The sequence below is a fragment of the Solanum dulcamara genome, chromosome 2 (genome assembly GCF_947179165.1).
Source record: "Solanum dulcamara chromosome 2, daSolDulc1.2, whole genome shotgun sequence".
NCBI lineage: Eukaryota > Viridiplantae > Streptophyta > Magnoliopsida > Solanales > Solanaceae > Solanum > Solanum dulcamara.
Window position 1 is genome coordinate 2,770,918 of NC_077238.1, and position 21,646 is coordinate 2,792,563.

The following is a 21,646-nucleotide window of genomic DNA, read 5'->3' on the forward strand; positions in this document are numbered from 1 at the left end:
TAGTACTCTCTCATTTTATTTTACTTTCTTTTTATACTAACAATAAATAATTTATTTTATTTATCTATTTTAATAAATCAAGATTTTTTTTTTCATATTACTCTTAATATTAATAATATGGAGAGAAAAAATAGTATATCAATAGAAATATAGTTCTAATTAACACGTGCAAGCTTTATTCACAAAATATGAAAATAAAATCTATAACCTTATCTAGGGAAATTCTTTTATTAAATAAAATATGTATTCTTTCACATTTAATTAAAAATTTAAAATTTAAAAATAAACTTGTTTTAAGAGATAGCGATTTTCGTATATTATATGAATTTAAATTAGTCAAATTAATCTCAAATATAAAGGATGGATTATTTGTTGGGGATGCAACATAAAGTTGAGATAAGGTTAAAAAAATAATAGTTGTGGGAGGATCAAAATTAACGTGACCTAATTTCTGGCTGCACCCCATTAACATCTTTTCAAAGAAACTACATTATTTTGATTTTTGACCCATTTTATATTCTGACCGTCCAAAATTATGAACATTATTCGAGATTTTTCACCCACTACAAAAATGCCTACATGTGGACTTGAAATGAGCAAGTCATTCCTTTCACTTTGGAGAGACTAAAAATCCCAAAACCATTTTTAGGGTTTCAAACGATAATGATATACTGAATGTAATTTTATAATGAGAGTTTGAGAAGACGTGGTATATAACTCTTATTTTTACTTTAAATATAGAGATAAAAAGTGTTTTTTTAAAAAAATTATATTATTAATATAGATGAAATGTGACAATTTCATTACCTAATGAATTGACTATGAAGGTGGTTCTTAATTATATCAACAGTCAAATTTCTTAATTGTTGTTGTTATCCATGATAAACTATTGACACATTTAGGTTTTGATCTTCGATAATCTTACATATCAAAATCAAACGCTATATTATTCTTATATATTTCTCGTCAAATTCAAAAAAGACAACTACTCATAAAAGTATGATTAATTAGCATAAGACGTGTTACTTTGATGGTAATTCAGTAATTCCTATGTTGTGCGAAACTGAGTATCTTCTATTTGTTGGGATATGTAAATTCTCTCTACATATTGTTATAGTTTTAAATACCCAGCTAGTGTAAAATTGTTTTTTTTTTCATAATCAATGTATTTTTTTGTTTCTCACCTCTAGTTCGATATTCTAGTATTCTTACCGCATAAGGCCCATAAAAAGAAAGAAATACTCTCTATCAAAAAACAAATTATTTTTAATTTTCGATTCTAAAACTTCACTTACGCAGAGATAAATTATATTTATCTCACCACAACCGATACAAATTTAAATCCTTTTGAGAATTGGTGGGATTTCCATGTTTTGAGGACATCCATGGAACATGCTTGTCAATTTTCACATGCCTTTCTTTCAGAGACTAAATCAGTGAGGGACACTAGGGTTTCTAGATAACTCCTAGGTCAAACTTACACTTCCATCGTATACTCAAAAGACTTTAGAGGACTTGCATATATGTACGTACCAATAGTTTACGGTAACAAAAATAATTTTTAACGGTAATAATAAATATACATATTATTAAAGGGTGCTAAAAATTTTATCGACATTAGTTAATTTACTATTATCGACATTAGTTAATTTACTATTAGATCTAATGTCGCTATAAACTTTAAGAATATTTATAAAGAGTATTAATTGCTATTAAAAATATATATTTAATGAAAATTAAGTTATTAACATTAATTAATTGCTGCTAAAAATTATTTTTAATGTAGTAGTTTATCCTTCTAATTAATTCTAGTTTGAATATAAACATTTCTTTCTTATCATACTACTGTGTATTCACTATATATATGTCCCCATTATTTGCTACCAAAGATTATTAAAATATGTTTAAAGCTTTCTCTCGTGTTCTTATGAAGTCTTTGATTACATTATCCTCTAAAATGCAGTGGTACTTCTGGTAACCTTATAATAACATTTTTGACTCATTATCGCACTATTATAACCCTAAGTATTTAAAAAATAATATTTGGATGGACATAATCTAAAGTTCAGTTATTATTACTTGAGCTTTGATATTTTGTGTAGGTTTTTCATTGTTATGACGCAAGCTCGTGACATGTGTTGTCAGATTTGTCCCTACAGGTCTCACAGATTGTCCCTTGAACTATGTCATCGTCCAGCAAAACAATGCACACTTATATTATGTGAATTCGTGTTATGCCTTATAATATTTTTATTTTTTTTCTTGTTATAATTAACATGGATTCATTAAAAGTATCATGTGCATCTCTGTTTCACGAGTTTGCTAGGATAGAAATTGTTAACTACTCCTTTGTGACTCATCCTCATTGGGCCGCCTTTCATCATGGGTATCATCGTTTAGGAGATACTTCTTTCATTTCTATTTACTTGTCAAATATTTTTTAATTTGATTTTTCTTTTTACTTATCAATTTTGACAAATCAAGAAAGAACAATTTTTTTTCTTCATATTATACCCTCAATTTATTAACATTAAGTTAATATCTTTGAAAACTGTAGTGAGTAAATATGTTTAAAAATCTATCAATTAATAGGGGTAAAATGGTAAACTCACTATACCAATCATTGTTTTTTTAATAGGCGTGTCAAGTCAAAATTTGACAAGTAAAAAGGAACGGAGGGAGTATATATCTGCAATTGAATCATATTATACGAGTAAAAGGGCAGCCCGGTGCACTTAAGCTCCCGCTATGCGCAGGGTCCGGGAAAGGGCCCGACCACAAGGGTCTATTGTACGCAGCCTTACCTTGCATTTCTGCCAGAGGCTGTTTCCAAGGCTTAATCATATTATACGAGTATTTAGTGTAATTTATCCAAATTATAATTAAGGTCGTAATTAATGAGTTGACGAGGGACAAAAACTTCAGTTTATCTATTTTAACTTAAGTACACTACAATAATTAATAGGTTTGCATGACCTATACCAACTGGTAATTATATTATCTATTCTAATTCTAATTTGGTTTCATTAAAAAAGGTAAATAATCAGTTATAACCGATTAAATATACTAAATTAGTATTAAAACTTTTTTTCATTACAATGAATACAAGTTAAATAGCTTTTATGTAATACTAAGCTAAATCCTAAAGCAGTAAAAGTAGTGGTGAGATAGATGGAATTTCTCCACTTTTAATAAAAATCACTAAAAGTAGTGGTAAGATAGATGAAATTCCTCCGCTTTTAATAGGAGGTTTGGGGTTTGAGAGGTTTTGGGATAAGAAAAATCTTGATTGGGAGCATCGCTCCCCGCTTTGATTAATTTGCATAACACGAGTTTGAATTAATCGAGATTACTATACAAAATTAGACACCGAAAAGGAAATAAAAATAAGTTAAATTATTATAAAGGTTATTATAGATTTCTTTAAGAGAACCCCATAAAGTTCTTATGTTCTCTATGGATGTCATAGACTCATAGTAGAATAAGGTATCCCCTCACCTTATGCTCACAATAATTCCTCTTCCTTGCTGACAAGAGCATGTTTTATTGTCTATTGAAGATGGGAGAGATGCCCACTAGAAATTGAAACAAATAAATAAAAAAGAGGATAGTAATAAACAACAATAACATACCTAGTGAAATTCCACAGATAAAACCTAAGGAGGATAGATACTACACAAACATTATTTTTTTTCGTGAAGATTGAAATATTATTTCCGATAGAATCTCTGCTCAAATAAAATATTCTAAAGCATTTTGAAATAAGAAGAGGAAAGTACATATCCATTTTCAATCCCTTAAGAATAAAATCTTTTTTAGTACTTGCAAATTGGGCTACTACTTCCATTTTATTCTTTAGTTTGAGCTAGGCATCTTCTATGGAACTACTTTTTTTTTTGTTTCATTCTTTTTTGACTATGTCATTGTTTCCAAAACTAGGATAAGAGAAGAGAAGACTGGAATAATAAGAATGAAACTCTTGCCATCTCACATTCTTATTCTTCATAGAAAAAGGTGTGGAGTCATTCTCAAATTGGTCATCCATTGGATAGTTTGACATTCCAAACAAATCTCACACAAATGATCAATAAAAAGATTTGATTCTAACTTCGTAGAGTAAATGTTGTTGGCCGCCCCCTATCTTGAAAGGATAAGATATATGTCACGCCCCGAGAGGGTACCCTAGACATGACCGGCACTCGGGAACCATTTCTGGCTCCCAAGCGAACCACATAGCCTGATCACACATCCGTTCATTCATTCAATCAGTGGAAGACTTATAATAAAGAGAATATTTGGTGGGTAAATCCCAAATCAACAATCTAACTCAAGAAAGAAAGGCCATGGGCCAACAAATCAAACTTTAATCTTTGTCATTAAAATAGTTTGACAAGAATAATTTAAGGAAAGAAAATACTCAATCGACCCATCACTATCTAGTCTATGAAGCCTCTATCACTACTATCTAATTGGTGCCAATGACATGTTCATGGCTACCTCAAATCAAAATGAAAAGGGCTAACTCGATGCAAGAATGATATAAGCGGTGTCCTCCGAATGTAGGAAAGGACTCACCAATACGCTGAGTGTGTATAGATCATCAATGGTGCTTCTATTGACGATCTCTTAAACCTGTCTCTGCATCATGAAATGATGCAGGTCCAAATGGACGTCAGTACATAGAATGTACGAGTATGTAATATGACAGAATGAAACATACCTCAAGGAAGAATAACGTTGGTTCAAATATCTCAAAATCAGAAAGATAAGAGAGACTCAATCAAAGTATCATAAGTCTAAAGTAAGAATACATTTTAGGCAAAGACCAATCATAAACCATCCAATCCAGTCTAATCATGTACGATACAATTCAATTAAATCATTCAATCCAATCCAATCATATATAATCAACTCAACAATCAACTCAAAGGACTCAACTCAATAAATATGCAATGTTTTACAATTCAACTCAATCATCTACAATCACAATCAAGCCAATCATATCAAGCACCATCCATTCAATTAGGAGTTTCTCTAATCGACAACCATCATCATATGAGCGAGTGATAGTACAACAAACCAATGTTGTTGCCGCATCCGTTCATACCTTGCCAGGGTATGGACGAATCAACCAATCATTGATCCAATCCAACCAAGTTCTATAATGTCAAGACAAAAATTTTGGGGAAGCATCCGACTTTAACGGTTCCATCCCCTTCTACGTTTGGCAACGTAGTTTATTAGTTCGAGTATGGACTATACTCTTACCCAATTTGGTGCTCGATACTCCTTCCAAGACTCAATATGCTCATATCTATCAAGTGAGTAAAATACTCAAAATACTCATTTAGCCTCATTGGACTTTTTCAAATCAACTCATTTAGTCTTATTGGACTCTTTTCAAAACTCAATCAAATCGGGCCTCATTGGACCTTCTTTCAAATCGACTCATCTCAAACCATCAAACTCTTCTCTTTAAAATTTATACAATCTCAACTCAATCTCAAAAATTGATATTTTTAAAGTAAAAATGCTCAACTCATTTATACTCAAAATACTCATGTTCGAAAGTAATTAAAAGACTTTTCAAACTCAACTCATGCTTAAACTCTTTTTAAATCATAGATGAAAATAATCATTCTTTAAAACTCAAAATAGTGTATAAATATTTTATGCAAAAATGCTCACAGTCATTTATTTAAAACTCCTTCTCAAAAGATCATTTATTTTCAAAATGCTTATAAGACTCCAATCAAATCAAACTATGCAAATCACATATCACATAATCACATTAGACTCCAATCTACTTCATCACACAACATCCTCATCAACATAACCTCTTCATTCACATCATCGTCAAACATTATCATCGCATCATCATCAAATTTCATCATTCACCTCATCATCATCACATCATCATCAAACATCTACTCCAAAATCCTTATTTAATTCTACATTCCATTTATAGAAACGAAAGTGACATTCTAGCTCTACTAATGTTTCAATTCTTTTTATGCCATTCATTTTCATAACTATTCCAATTCATTCTTTTCATTCCAATCAACACATATACACAAACCATCCATCTCAAACTCAAGATAAATTATGACCAAAAATAAATCTCATCTTGGGTTCATGTGAATGAATACATGAATTCATACTCTCAACAAAACTCAACTCAATAACACCATCAATACATATGAATTTATATACAAAAAATCATTTGTAGTCAATAATATGAAATATAACTATTCAAGAATTTAAGTCATGAAAATCGTCAATCAATTTCTAGTACATAAAAATATTCTAGAGTTTAGGAAAATTTCAAGAAAAATCTTCATAAAAGGTTCAAATCTTTCACAACTTCTACCTAACACATCTATGGGCATATGAAAGAACTCAATCCATATTTTAGTTTAGCCTTACATACCTTGCTTGAAGATCATCTCACCGGAAACCAAGACTTGACTTGAAGATCTTGAATCTTTGAGCTCTTAAGGACCAATCTTGTTGGAGATATTTGGGAGAGAAGAGGATAGAGATTAGGGTTTTTAGAGAGAGAGGCACAAAACTAAAAATATGGTCCAAAACGTCCCAAGTTGGGTATATATAACTTGGAAAAAAGTTCAGTTTGCCCTTCCTCAAAATCTAGAAATCTGGGAAAAATTCCTGCTGGCGCTATAGTGGCGCATCGCGCCAATACAGCGCCAAGCCAAAATAGGCTTAAAACCTGCACATCTGATAGTGGCGCATCGCGCCAAGGACCGAACTACTGAGGTTGTTTTATGGCGCGATAGTGGCACATCGCGCCCTTACAGCGCCAAGCCCATACTTTCTGGGTTCTGGAAAATAGGCTTGAAAACCCTGCACATCTCGTAGTGGCGCACCGCGCCAGGGACCAAACTACTAAGGCTTGTTCCTGGCGCAATAGTGGCGCGTCGTGCCATTGCGGCGCCAAGCCCGGGCTTCCTGCAGTCACAATCTAGGCCTGAAATTTCGGCAGTACTAGTCCGTAGAAAAATGTTCATAACTTTTGACTCCGAACTCCAAAAATTGCAATCTTGACAGTGTTGGAAGGAAGACTCAAAGACCTTTAATTTAATAGGTCTGGGCCATCCAATTCATCTATTGGGATTCTTTGGACTCGACTTGGTGTTAAAGATCCTTTATGACCCCGAAACACATTTAACACACTTCAATTACTTAGGAATTAATCCTAACTCATGTGTAAGATTACAAGTCCTCCGATCCGAGTCTACATACACGTGAAGAAATATTCGAGTCTTTGTGAAAAAAATTCCGGGGTGTTACAATATAGGTACTTGGTTCACTCTATTTCTTGATATTCTATGAACCGTGTATGTTTATCTCCGCTAGGTGCCTATGCATCAAGTTTTTAATCAATTGACCCATACATAATCTATCTTTTTCGAGCTCATACTTAATATGTGTCATTATAAAATTTATATTGAACCCTATATAAAACTATTCGCTCAAAATATGTCACGCCCCAGGAGAGTATTCTAGATGTGGCCGACACTTGAAGACCATTGCTGGTCCTCAAGCGAACCATTTGGTCCAATTACATCTTCATTCAATCACATTTTATTAGTGGAAGACTTAACTCACAAGAATACTACTCATAAATAAGGCCAAAAGCCAACCATTTATCAAATCAACAACTAGTAAGAATTAAACTAATCAAAACGAAATAAATCAACATCATCAATACTCTAGTCTATGAAGCTTCTATCAAAAATCTAAGAGGTGCCAATGATAGGTCCATGGCTACCCTAAATCAAATAAAGGAAAGTCAACTTAAAGCTAAAAATATAATTGTGGTATCCTCCAGAAATAGGGAGGACTCACCAACTAGCTGGAAGCGAATAAATCCTCAACAATGTGCCTGTTGATGATCTCTAATACCTGTCTCTGCATCATGAAACTATTCAGGCCCAAATGGATGTCAGTACGTGAAATGTACGAGTATGTAAAATGGAAGAATAAAACATGCATCACGGTAGAATCAAATAAACTCAGAATCTCAACTCAGAAGAAGGAACAACTCAATCAAGATATCCTAAGTCTAAATAAGAATATGATTTAGACAAGACCAGACATAAACAATCCAATCCAATCCATTTCAGTCCGACTCAGAGTACTATCAAGACTTATATGAGAGTTTTTCTTATCCGACAGCTATCACTTATGAGCCGGTGATAGAACAATAAATCGACATTATTTCCATATCCATTCATACCTTGACAGGGTAGGAACAAATCAACAACCATAGATCCATAACCAACCAAGTCCTATCATGTCAGGATAGTAATTTGGAAAACATTCGACTTTAACAATTCAATCATTTCCTATATTTGGCGGCGTAGTTATTGAGTTTGAGTTATTACTTACTCTTATCCAATTCGGTGCTCGATAATCCTCCCAAGACTCAAGCTCATAAGACAATCTATTCAAATTGAACCAATTCAATAAGTCTCTTTTGGACTCTTTCAATTCATTCGTTCTATCAAATCACCTCCTTCAACCAATCAATTTCCCAATTATTTTCATTTATTTAGTTAAGAGGTTTTTTTTAGACAATCAGTTGTGACAACGGTCAAGATCATCAACTCTCCAACACTATCAACACTATCATCATGCTCATATTCCATTCACAATCATACCTTCACAATTCAAGGCTCTAGACTCAATCTTAAGATGTATACAATTCAATATCAATCAACATACTTCTAGGGTTTAAGTAAAATAAGTAGTTCAATTCATGTGTTCGAGGAATTAATTTGTAGAAAAACAAAATTCCATCAATAATTAGTAAAACGTGTATAATTTTAAGACAAGAACTTCTCAAGGAATACAATCATAGAGACTTAATCCATACATATTCAATTTATCATAATCATAGGCACATGGAGGAACAAAATCCATGTTTTAGTTCAGCCTTACATACCTGAACTCGAAGAACAATCAAGAACTCGGAGACCTCGCTTGAAGAACTTGAACCCTAGTCTTTATCCTCTTCTCAAATCCTCGCTTTCAAATAATCAAAGTGTTAATGAGGGTATTAGGTGTATTAGGTACTGATAAGAGACTTAATTTAGTCTTAAACCGTCAGAATTTTAGTCTAAGAGAGGTGGGGAAAAGATCAATCTACCCTTGTTAAAAACCTGAAATTAGTCACCTACGAGTCGTCATTATGACTCTCAGAAGTATCTACGGGTAATCGTCTTTTATCGTGAAATTAGGCTGGAAAATATTAGGGTCTATGTGTCTTCAAAGACTCGACGAGTCGTGAACTCCCCTCGTCCTACAGGTTTCTCAGAAGCCTGCAATAATGAGTCTCTGAAGTTTTCCTACGGCTCATTTCTACGACTTATAGGAACTTCGACGACTGGTCAACTTTCCTCATAGATGTGATATTCTAGTTCAGATATTTGACAACTTCCCTCATAGATGTGATATTCTAGTTCAGATATTTGACTAAGTGTTAGGAGCTTCTAAGAGTCGTTTCTATGGCTCGTAGTCATCTCTACAGGTCGTCCTGTCAACTTGTAGTCAAGGTATTGAGGCTTGTATTTTCAGAATTTAGGCAAAGGCTCTATGACTCATTTCTACGACTCATAGGAATGATTATGGCTCGTAATGGTATCTCGTAAAGAGGCTTCTCTAAATCAAAATTTAACTAAGTGTTGGGGAGGTCTACGAACCATTCATATGACTCGTAGAACAACCTACGAATCATAGACCTCCCTCGTAGTCTATTATTCTGTTATATTCATCAATCTTTCTCATAGTTCTCAAGCTTAGTCTAGGATATAATAACACAGGGTGTTACAATATCTCGTCCTCGAATGAAGATTAAGCTAAGGGTTTACTCAAGGCACAAATACAATCAAGAGCTCAACAATTCAAACATTCGTACAATCAACTACTCAAACTCAGGAATACCTATCGAATACTCAAATTCGGAATGAATCTCAGATCAAAGATAGGAAAAAGGAATATTACCATCAACATCATCATTAAGACGCACGAATAGATACGGGTATCTAGCTTTCATATCCTCTTTAGCTTCCCATGTAACCTCTTTAACAAACTGATTCCGCCATAGAACTTTGACAGATGCTACCTCATTGGTTCTCAATTTGTGAACCCGATGATCAAGAATTTGAACTAGATGTCTTTATAACTCAAACTCTCTTTCACCCCAATGCTCTTAGTCGGGACAACTAGCGAAGGATCTCCCAAATATTTTTTTTAGCATAGAAATATGAAACACGGGATGAATAGCTGCTAGCTTCGGGGGCAACTCCAATTCATAAGCTATATTACCAACCCTCTTCATAATCTGATAAGGACCAATGTAGCGGGGACTAAGCTTTCCCTTCTTTCCAAATCTCATCACACCCTTCATGGGTGAAACTTTCAAGTATACCCAATTGTGCACTTCGAACTCCAAATCTCTCCTCCTAACATCAGTGTAGGATTTCCAGCGACTCTATTAGGTATCATTATCTTTCATTGAACTTGGGATTATTAAAAAAAATAGGAGAAACTATCTAATTACACTGACATTCCTAGCCACCATATCTAGATGCATCAAAATCTAGTAAGATTTGTAATATCCCAAAGTAGCGTGTATCTAAATAATTAGCTCCTAAATTAGTGAGATTTTCATAAGTTACCCAAAAACATTAAAGTTGTAACACTTGTAATCCTTAGTAATATGTTAGTTTACATCAAGAATAAATTTGAAAATATTTAATGAATATACGTCTCTCACTTTATAAAATTCTTGCACAACTTCATGATAATCAGCAATGCAATTGCTATTATTAGCAAAAAAGATCATTACAAATACCAATTAACATATAATGTACCCTTTAGTCATCAAAGCCAATTGTAGAATTGAAATTTTAAAATTACACGACTAGTAAAAAAAAAATGAATGAAGAATATAATGTCGAAAGAGTTGTTGCCCCTTTTTTTTTTTTGATAAAAAACCTTGTATAATAAATGGAAAGATTATTATTTTTACACAAGTTTCATCATTTTTTAATTCTTCACATATGCTAGCCAATATACATATATTATACATCTATTGATTGTCTTTTATTTTTGGCGAATGACTATTTAAGTTAATTCTTTTTTTTCTTTACATAATGCAATATATATTCCCCTAATGCAAGAAATTTTACTTCCCAACGCGTTTCTTTTCCTTTCCATAACACCAATTAAAAGGTGGATACTCTTAATCTCGAACTTAATTCTGAAATATTTCACATAACTCCGCGTACCAAATAACCTCTAAGTTTCCTTCTTTTACTTATTGTTTATTTTATTTATTGTAATGTTGTTTTTAAGCTTCCTTTACTATAAAGCCACAAAGTAAGATGAATTTAAAACTTCAAATTCAAAGCAAACTTAGTTAATTATATGAATTGCGTGTAGTTAATTAAGTTGCTGACATAATCAAGTAACTGATCAAATCTAAATTAGTTCTTAATTCATCTATTAGTGATCTTAGTTGAATAGTAATTTAATTTGATTTAATGAAAGTAGAAGGAAAATAAGAGGTAGTATCATTATACATTACCTTAATATTAACGTATATTTCATTGATACTTAAAAAGTGTTGACAATTATAATGTAAGCAGATATAGCATTCACGCAAGCTAGGTCATCCAAACCCCAGTTAAGATTTGGAGTTTGTAAGTTTGAAATTTTAATCATTTTGAGTTATTTATAAATTTTCAATTAATAATTTTTATATATTATAAATACATAATTTAAATTGAAATTACTTGATTTTCTGCCAAACCTTTTTGCTATACTCTAGCTTCGCCCTCTAAGTTCATCTAAATCACTTTCACCAAGGAAAAAAAAATAATACAATAATAATATTATTAGAGATTGAATTTCTTTAATTTTTTGTATGTTTACTTTTTTATTTTTAAATCCTTTGGATAAATCCTGCCCCGATCTTGTGAGTTAGAGTTTGTTTTTGACCATTCTTAACTGGTCAAAATCAAGATATTAACAAAAAGTACTTATTAATTGTGCACAATTTCCAGATAAGTTCAGGAGAATGATGACTAAATAATACTTTGATTTAAGTTGGTCAAATCTACCCTAATTTTATATTTATGACATAATGACAAGCACCTTCTCCTTTTATATTCTTTTTTGTTTTCCTCAAGTGACTTTGAATTATTATTTTAATTAAATTAATGATAACCCTTCATTTGGAGAAACGAAGTATCCAAGAAGATCTCATATTTGAGTCTTGCATATGGAATCGTCTTTGATAGAAAACGTTTTATTTTTTAAAGTGAAACTTTTTAATACGAATTTAATTAATTTGACTCCAAAGCAAATATCGACCACCAGTTTGGAAAACAAAAAAAAATGATTTTGAACATAATCACTAAAATATTATAGTCCATTTGAATATACATTTGAAGATAATAAAATAAACTAGTGAGGTCACTCTTTGGAGGAAATATTTTTGAAATTTCCTTTAGAATATTTTAATATGACAATCTTTGCATTATCCAAAATTCTCAAAGTATAAAAGGGTCCCTAATGTTCTCATAATGTTATCATCCAAGTCTTAATATTATTTTAAACTTCAATCTCATTATTCAATAATCTGAAAAAAGTTCCAATTTTTTTTCCAAAAAAGAAAAAGATGACTACAAACAATTGGCCTACAGGCCAGTGGACAACAGATCTCTTTGATTGTTGGGATGATCGTTCTCTTTGTAATTACTTTTATTATAAACTCTTGATTTTTTTTTTGGTTAATTACTTTTTTTTTTGCCTTAATTTTTTTTTTTTGCAATTTTGTCTTTTTTTTTTTTGAAGGTTTGAAGACTTGCTTTTGTCCATGTGTTGCCATTGGAGAGGTCATTGAGATACTTGATCAAGGCACTACATGTAAGCAAAAAAATTAAAACATATAGGGATTTATTTGGAATTATAAAAACTATATTTTCTTTAATTTTAAAAAAGTCAATCTTTTTGGTAACCAATTAAGCAAACACCAAAAAAAAAAATTCCTTTGTATCAAATACACCAATTGCTCCTTATTAAACAAAGAATTCTCAAATTTTACCTAATATCACTTATTTTAATTAAACATTACTTAATTTTGTCTTAATAATGATTTATACATTTATGTTAACTAAACTGCAAAATTTTATTAATGGCAGCTAAAGGACATGCTTGTCTTCTTGCTTATGCTATGGGTTCCATTCATTGTGGATGGATTTATGGGAGAAGATATCGAAGAAAATTGAGAGAAATATTTAAATTACCAGAGAGTCCATACTCAGACACTTTAATTAGTTGTTGTTGTTGTGTTTGTGGTATTTGTCAAGAATACAGGGAACTCAAAAATCGCGGCGTCGATCCATCCATAGGTAAAAATATAAATTCAAGTTATATATACTGATAGTATAGATATTGGTTAGTTAGTGAAGTTTATAGAGACTACATGCAATTGACTAATGAATGACCTAAATTGTATAATGTTTTTGTACAATATGCTAATATAAATGCATTTAAATTTTCTTTTTAAAAAGAAATAAAAGGTCAATAAATTTGGTGACCTGATGTAAATTGCACGAAAGACGTAATAATTTGGGCACCAATTTTTTCTATGAATTGCTTTTTTCACCTTTTTTCACCATTAAAGTGTCCGTGATACAAATTCATATTTGGTTTCTCGAAGCTCATGTAAAGACACCTATTGCAGGATTTGCTTCAAATTTGGGAATCTAAGGGTTATTAAGATTTTCAATATCCATGTGATACTTTATTCTACTATTTTCATTTATAGTTTAAGCGTGATTGCTATAATACGTATAAATTATATGTATTTATTTTTTATTGAAAATAAATATATTTAATTGAGGTATTTTTGCAGGGTGGGAAGGCAATGTTGAGAAATGGAAACGAGAAGGGGTAACTGTGCCACCAATTCCTACATCTTCCATGACTCGTTAATTAATTAATCTCAGCTACTGTGTAATTATAATATTTAATATAGTGTGATTATTGTTTGTGCCATGTTTTATTTTTTAAAAAAAAATTGTATGCAACATCTATTGGAGAGAAAGTGTCGAGTTGGGTTATTGTTACAATATTTGTTTGATTGTATTTTGTGATAGTGTGTATACTGTTTACCTATGTAAATTGTCACATTAAATAATAAATTTGTTTCTTGAATGATGATACTAATAATGTTCAATTTACATGTTTGTTGAATGTGATAGTTGTTAGAATCTTGTATTCAAAATAGTTATGTGAAAAATACGGAAACATTAATTAATTATTCAAATTCATAAAATTTACTGTGTCTTTTTACAACAACAATAACATATTCTGTGAAATCCTATGTAGTGGAATCTGAAGAGGATAGAGTGTATGCAGACCTTATCATTCATTACTGTACTCGAGATGTTGAACTAGTGTGACACAATCTTTGTGACTTTAGAAAATCGTTTGTTATGCGGGATAACATGAGACATCCCAAAATTAAGTTTGATTGGCATTTTCACATATTCCAAGGCTCTCCTTACTCTCGTGTGGGCTCACACATAATTCTAGGCTAACTCGACTATTAGGCAATTTGGTGCATAAAGTATTCAGCTCGAACCCAAGGACTTAGTGGCTACTTCCACTGTTCAAACTCATGACCGATAGGTCAGACGGAGACAACTTTACCATTGCTGCAAGGCTCCAACTTTAACGAAGAGGAAGAGAAAACTAATTAATATCACAATAGAATTATGTTTGTTATAGTGTTTCAATTCATCTATGAACATCAAGAACTCAGTTCAGAAAGGGAGAAAAACAAAGAAAGAGCACAAAACAAGTTACAAGAATGAAGTCACAATCAATAAGGCAACAGTACACATAGAGCCCGTTTGGATTGACTGAATTTAAGTAGCTTTTAAGCTCCAAACTCTGCAGAGTGAATCCAGAATCAGAATTTACAAAAGTCCCTGTACAAAACGCCGTATGATCAGATGTTAAGTATTGAATTTGCTACTAAGACAAACAAATTGAAACGAAGGGAGTAACACTTTTGAAGACTAAAGCTGACTTGAAACTAACCTGACGAGGGTAAACGAAGCAATCTTTGACGTTACAATCCAAGATCTGGAGGGAATATAGAAAGCTTGAATCCACTGGTTTTATCGCCCTCCTGTTCTTTTTCTTGTTTCTTTTTTAGTATCGCTCGTGCAGATCTAGCTGCAGACTCACTGCTACTCTGGAGCTCAATTAGCTGGAGGTTATTCACATCAGCCAATTCAGCTGGGAGCTCCTCAAGTTTCTCACATGATATAAGAGCGAGGTGTTTTAGTCGTGGAAAGTTCCCTGATGAGGCCTTCCAAGAAGTTAAATCCGCCCTTTCAATCCATAAGACCTGCAGACGAGGAAAACCACCGTCCTCTTGCTCCCACGTCTGTCCCCTAAACGCATTTTCTTTCAACTTCAGCACCTCAAGGTACTCTAATAGACCTAATATAGGCATATCTTTCCATTCAAACCACGTATCTACCAAAGTGAGCTTTTTTAGCTTCTGAGGGAAAATGTATGCTGGAGGAAGGTGTAGTGGTTTACTACTTAGACGAGTATCGTTTACCAACTTAAGATTTTCAAGGCAAGCTAACTTACCTATGTTACTGAACAAGCCAGAACCAGACCCGTCCTTGCTGGTTTCCAAAAGTGCATCTATTTTCCCACGAACACCTAGTTTCTTGAGATTAGGAGTTCTAGTAAAAACTTCAGCCGTGCAACATTCAGGTGCTATAGTTGAAAGTGTTTGTAGGCAACGATTCGCCAAGTTGTCCTTGCTGCTCTTGGGGCGCTTAGTGGAAGGCAATGTAGCAGAGGCGTTTGTGCACACATGCCTTAATCTTGTCATATTCCAAATGTCTGCTTTGATGTCAAGAGTACCCTGTTGCGTCTCAACGATAAGTGTTTGTACGTTCCAAAGATTCCCAAAATCCGCAGGAATGGTCTTAATCTTGTCAGTTGAGAAAGCAATGTACCTCAAATGAAATAATTTGAACAAATCCCTCGAAAATCGATTGAATTTGATTGATTCAGCATCTAGTACCCTAAGCAACGGAAAGGCTTTCGGGATGGCTGGTATTTCATTTGAAGGCATGTCAATTTTTTTCGAGCTAAGGCATAAGAACGACCTAACATGCTCACATGAGGGCTTTGTTGATAAGAATTCAGGAACTAAGGAATGAATACACAAGCGACGATAAGTGGCTAACTCTTGTTTCTCTGGAAATGATCGTTCTTGCCCTCGTTTGATTTCTTGAAAAAGGTTCTCCTCCATCATAGCCTCATGTCTACAGAACTCATGCAACATGTCATGAACGCGACACATTTTGATTTGACCACTGCAACTCCTTTGCATTACCATCACTAAGTTCCTATTGACAAGATCATTCAAGTGGTCCTCTGCTACATCCTCTAGAGTCAATGGTCCTTGGTATTGTATGAATCCTTCCGCGACCCATAAACGAATCAACTTCCTAGCTGGAATTTGAGAACCTCCGGGAAAAGCTCCACAGTATAAAAAACACGCCTTTAGGTCATAAGGCAAACGGTCATAACTCATCTGAACCAATTTCTTGCAGTTCTCTGGATCTCGATTTATGAGGTGCTCACCCACACTGGCAGCCACCAGTTCCCACTCCCTTGTTGTCTTTCCTTTGCCTATCAAAGCTCCGGCGATAACCACTATTGCAAGAGGTAAGCCCATACATTTTTCGGCTATACTTTTTCCGGGCAATTCTAACTCAGGTGGACACTTTTCCTTGTGAAAAACCTTCTTCTCAAGTAGCTCCCAACTTTCATCTTTACTCAAAAACTTTAGATAATGAGGTTTATCATTGCAATGTTTAGCCACATTTGATTGTCTCGTGGTCATCAACACTCTATTCCGTTTACCATTATTGGGGAAAGCAATTTTGATACGATCCCAAGCTTCCATCGTCCACACATCATCCAAAACAATAAGATATTTCCCACCCTTTCCAAGAAGCTCCTTCACTTCATTTGCTAAGTCGTCCTCTGGTGTATCATGATATTGATTGGTGCTTCGAGTGAATTTGCTGATGATGTTGAGAAATATTTCCCTTCTCTTGAACGTTTGAGAGACATATACCCAAATGCGAGTGAAGAATTCATACTCAACCTTTGGATCCTTGTAAATCTTATATGCCAAAGTTGTTTTTCCAAGACCAGGCATACCAACAACTGGCACAACCTCAACATAATCTGATCCTCCGATGAGACGATCAATTACAATCTGTGCTTCCTCATCAAAACCTACCACATCGTCTTCCTCGACTACAGGGGACTGTTACAACATTGTAAAGAAGAAAAAAAATAGCAGAAATGATATTAGAAACAAATGTTATAATGTAAGTAGATTTTACGAAATGCTGACATTATAGGCATGAATGGCAATTTAAAACGTACAGAGCCACCCTCGGAGAGTTATGTGTTTTGCACTACCCTTCTTTGTCACATAGATGCACGTGACTCTATATACACAATCGCTAAAGTATATCGATTTACTTGAAGTCCTAATTGAGTGTACGTGCTTAATAAAATAAGATTCTCAACGCGACCTTGATTACATGTAGATAAAGCCACCATCTTTATCAAGAAAAGAAACAATTTTGATGGCAACCACATTTCATAATCTATCAAAATTTTCCTTTTAGTTGGGAATACAGCATTTTCACAGCTATTACAAGTGCACAACATACAAGTTACAAGTGCTGTAATTTCTCTAGTTATAAGTGCACAACAAAACGTGTCCTTTAACTTGACCTAAGCTGACATTTATATATGCCCTCCAACTTTGGGTGTGTACAAGTAGAAATTTAACTTGTAAAAAATTAAACAAGTATACACATGCTAAAAAATAATTAAGTTGTTAAAAGTTCTCAATCTTGATGAACAAGAATATAATTTGTCTACGACAACTTAGCTTCTATTAACTGCGCCAATGTAGAGGTATGTTGTACTTGTATAACAGCTTCAGCAAGAGTTAAGGAGAGTATTATGTTTCCTATTGTGTAATAAGCTTATAGTTATAATGACATATTTGATAAAATATTTTTCGTTCAACAAATGAAATTTCTGTTAGTTTTGTTCGAATAGAAATTACAATTATCACTTCTTGAATATCAAAAGTCTCTAAAAGTATCCATGATTCTTATTCCCTATCTTACTGTTAAGAGATGCTTAGACTTGAACTTTAGTCTTCTTCTCAATCTTCTGTTAGTAAAGTGTATTGAAAACAAATGATAGGAACAATTCTGAGGATTAACAGATATATATATCCTGTTTGTAGCCTTTTTGAAAAGGTACCTGTTAGAAAAAGATTTGCCTATTGAGAAAAGGTTTGCAACTTTTCAGACAAGGTTGCAATCTTTCAGAAAAATTTCGTTGGAAAAACGGAGGAAAATATTTTAAATTAATTCGGAAAAGAAAGAAACGGGTCGGATCACGGGTCAGGATTTTTAATTAATTAATTAATTAAATAAATAATATTAATTAATTAAAAAATTAAAGAAAAATTGGTTCAAAAAATTATCAATCAAATCAATTGACCGAAGCGGAAGCCAAAGCCCAGCAAGCGACGATGACAACAGCGCGAGGAGAGTCCCTCTTCTTGACCCTTTAGCAACATGAAGGAGTGTTTCTACTTTTAATTAGGATACTTTATGCGTACTTCATAAAGCAAGAGAGAACAAGTCATTTTTCCCTCCACTTCTTTTCCCTCCATTTCCCATTCAACCTATCAATTAAACCCAATATCTTCGTTCTAATTTTATCTTCATATTATTTGTTGCTCATTACACTCCAGTTTAATTATGATTTATACCTTTTATACTAATAAAAAGAATTACCTTCCTCTCCTCATCACCTTTGTTGGGATTATCATCTAAAGCTATAGCTTGAAGGCCATAAGCGTCATTCTCTCTAATTTCCTTTACTCTTTCCCTTATACTTTTGATCTCATCAGCCACCCCTTTTGCTCTAGCCACATGAGTAAGATGAAACCATTGAGCAAATTTGTTTTTATCATCATGCCTCTTAGCTTCAATCACAAATTTATCAATTGAATCCTCAGCATCATTCACCACTTTCCTGATTTTCTTCACCATTTCTTTCAAAACCTGAAAAGAAAATAATTTAGCAAAGCATTCATTCATTGAACAATATTTTCAACGTGAAATATAAATTTACACGAAAAGTACAATAAAATAGTTGGTAAGAACTTTGTAACTTTAAGAATAATAATAGATTAAAAATTTATCTTTAAATATTTGATTGGCCATGAAATTTAATCAAATGTCCCAAAAACTAGCTCAAACCCAGTTTTGAGACTTCCACTCACAAAACATTATCTTTTTTCCAAGTAAAATGCATATCTAAATACAATTAAATTTATGATCAAACCGGAGCTAAGATTGAACTTATAAAATTCAAATCGTAAATTTATCTCTTAGCGCCTTATTTAATTATAACAATGCAAAGCCTAGTACTCCATTGGTTTCATTTACTTGGTCTCTATAGTAAAAAATTAATGTTTCATTTTACTCCCTCTATTCACTTTTAATTGTCTATTTATTCTAAAAATAATTTTTCACTTTTATTGATCACTTTTAACTTATCATATTCCCTATAAATATGGCAAGTTTAAATGTGACCAAAAAAGTGAACGAATGGAGTACTTGTACATTTTAACAAATCAAAAGAGTTTTATTATTCTTTCGCATACTGGTACTAGCATTAAATAGCTACATAAATAAAATCAGTAAAATTGTATCAAGTAAATAGAGTTAAGTAACATGAAACAAATATGGCAGAATTTGGAAGATCTATATGAATTTGATTACAAATCCTATTTTAAACATAAACAAAGTATGAAATTCTAAACAAATTAATTAGATTCCCGAATTTTTAAAGGCAAACCTCATTTTCTTTGCGGGATTTAGCAGCTTGCTTGAGGAAAGCATTGAAATCATTGAGATCTCGGAGTAGATTTTCAACTTCTCCCTTTATTCCAAGAATCAAATCGGCGTTGTCAATTAATAGTTGCATCAAATTTTCTACTAAAAACTTCACTGCTACATCTGCCATTGTTGCAGCTCTAGCTTGCTGGGTTTGGGGTTGCTGACTGTGAAAGTAGTAAATGGGAATATTGTTAGCGATTGATTGGGGCTTTTAGGACATTTTTTGTCGTTTTATCCTGGTCTTTCTTTGGTCTATGCTCTTTTAAGATATATATATATATATATATATATATTATATATTTTAGGTATAATAGTTTTAGCTCAATCTCTCTTATTTTATTACAATTTGAAATTTTCAAAATCATACAACAATAACATATCAGTGAAATTTCATTAAATACGATTAGAAAGGATAAAATATATGTAGACTTTATCATTATCTCAAAGAGGTAAAAAGACTAATTTTGAAAAAAAATTAGTTCAAATACATCAAACCCAAGAAAAAAAAGAGCAAATGAAGAAAGCATAGTGTAAATGAGAAATGCATTTAAATATAAGGTTTACACTTGACTCATAAATTCATACTTTTATATATAAAAAAGTCCATCATTTTAAATATTTCAAGAAAAAAGATTCATGTTCAATGTGATAAATTATAAATTATATGTATTTGGAAGTTTGTAAACACAAACATAATCATTTTTTAAAAAAATATAAAGATATGTAATTTATTACAATGACGCCTAATAATATTTCGATATATTATTTTTGAACATTTAGTAAGAATATATAAAAACTGGTAACATTTACTCTATCTTTCTTTCTTGCGGAATGAATAGAGTATGATGTCTTCATCCATGAATTTAGCAAATTTGGCCAGGTAATCAGCAACCAGAAGATTTGCCTCTCTTTTCTTTTTCTTTTTTTAATTTGATATCTATATTAAAATTTATCTAAATTTGAATTCATGTTGAAAAGTGAAGTAAGCTGCTCCCTAAGTAAGACGATTTCATAAATCTAAGATTAATGATAAACGTCATTGCAACCCTTAATACATGATTTGCCTAAAAATTAGCGGGTTGGACAATACTTGGGGAGGGGATCAAAATATATAGATTGAGTTAATAAATGAGCGAATTATTAATCCACTCAAAAGTTATTTGAATTGAAATGGCTAAAATCTGGGTCAAAATCCAATTCGCCTAATTTTTACTAAGTTTTATTATTTTTTTTATTTTTTTATAATTTTTTAATACTTATTAAAATTATTATTTTTCTTAAAATAAAAAAATATTTTTCAAAAAAATATTTTAATAAAGATCTCTCATAGACCAATTTGACCTAGATATCGGCCCAAATTGTGATGGGCCGAAGCTATAAACTGTCGGGCAAGACATCAAAATGGGCCTGGCCCTCTGAATGATTTGGACCAAGAAAGCACACACCAATCACCATTACTCTTTTCATAATATTTGAAAAGAAAAAAAATGGAAAAGATTTATAATTTAGAAGGTAAAGTTTACCAAGTATTTGGAAGGTTGAGTGACCTTCTGAGTGATATA

At 32.4% G+C, this 21,646-nt stretch overlaps 2 protein-coding genes across 2 annotated transcripts; one reads left to right on the forward strand and one right to left on the reverse strand.

The window, feature by feature from the left end:
* Nucleotides 1–12,642: 12,642 nt before the first annotated feature.
* Nucleotides 12,643–14,138, forward strand: LOC129874310 (protein PLANT CADMIUM RESISTANCE 9-like). The gene is made up of 4 exons (XM_055949575.1): nucleotides 12,643–12,782; nucleotides 12,886–12,957; nucleotides 13,233–13,442; nucleotides 13,949–14,138. Exons 1-4 carry the CDS (start codon nucleotides 12,710–12,712, stop codon nucleotides 14,026–14,028), a joined length of 435 nt encoding a protein of 144 aa, XP_055805550.1. The 5' UTR covers nucleotides 12,643–12,709; the 3' UTR covers nucleotides 14,029–14,138.
* Nucleotides 14,139–14,791: 653 nt separating this feature from the next.
* LOC129879975 (putative late blight resistance protein homolog R1B-16) lies at nucleotides 14,792–20,345 on the reverse strand. Its single transcript, XM_055953739.1, has 4 exons — nucleotides 20,044–20,345; nucleotides 18,975–19,244; nucleotides 15,142–17,410; nucleotides 14,792–15,029 (listed from the first exon to the last, which is right to left on the reverse strand). Exons 1-3 carry the CDS (start codon nucleotides 20,209–20,211, stop codon nucleotides 15,173–15,175), a joined length of 2,676 nt encoding a protein of 891 aa, XP_055809714.1. The 5' UTR covers nucleotides 20,212–20,345; the 3' UTR covers nucleotides 14,792–15,029; nucleotides 15,142–15,172.
* Nucleotides 20,346–21,646: the final 1,301 nt, after the last annotated feature.

Bases quoted from the DNA above. Each gene is read 5' to 3' on its own strand.
- LOC129874310 (XM_055949575.1), top strand. From the start codon at position 12,710: ATGACTACAAACAATTGGCCTACAGGCCAGTGGACAACAGATCTCTTT. The intron at 12,783-12,885 runs GTAATTACTTTT...TTTTTTTTGAAG, and splicing joins TTGGGATGATCGTTCTCTTT to GTTTGAAGACTTGCTTTTGT. The intron at 13,443-13,948 runs GTAAAAATATAA...GTATTTTTGCAG, and splicing joins CGGCGTCGATCCATCCATAG to GGTGGGAAGGCAATGTTGAG.
- LOC129879975 (XM_055953739.1), bottom strand. From the start codon at position 20,211: ATGGCAGATGTAGCAGTGAAGTTTTTAGTAGAAAATTTGATGCAACTA. The intron at 19,245-20,043 runs GTTTGCCTTTAA...TTTTCTTTTCAG, and splicing joins AATCCCGCAAAGAAAATGAG to GTTTTGAAAGAAATGGTGAA. The intron at 17,411-18,974 runs GTAATTCTTTTT...ATGTTGTAACAG, and splicing joins AAGGTGATGAGGAGAGGAAG to TCCCCTGTAGTCGAGGAAGA.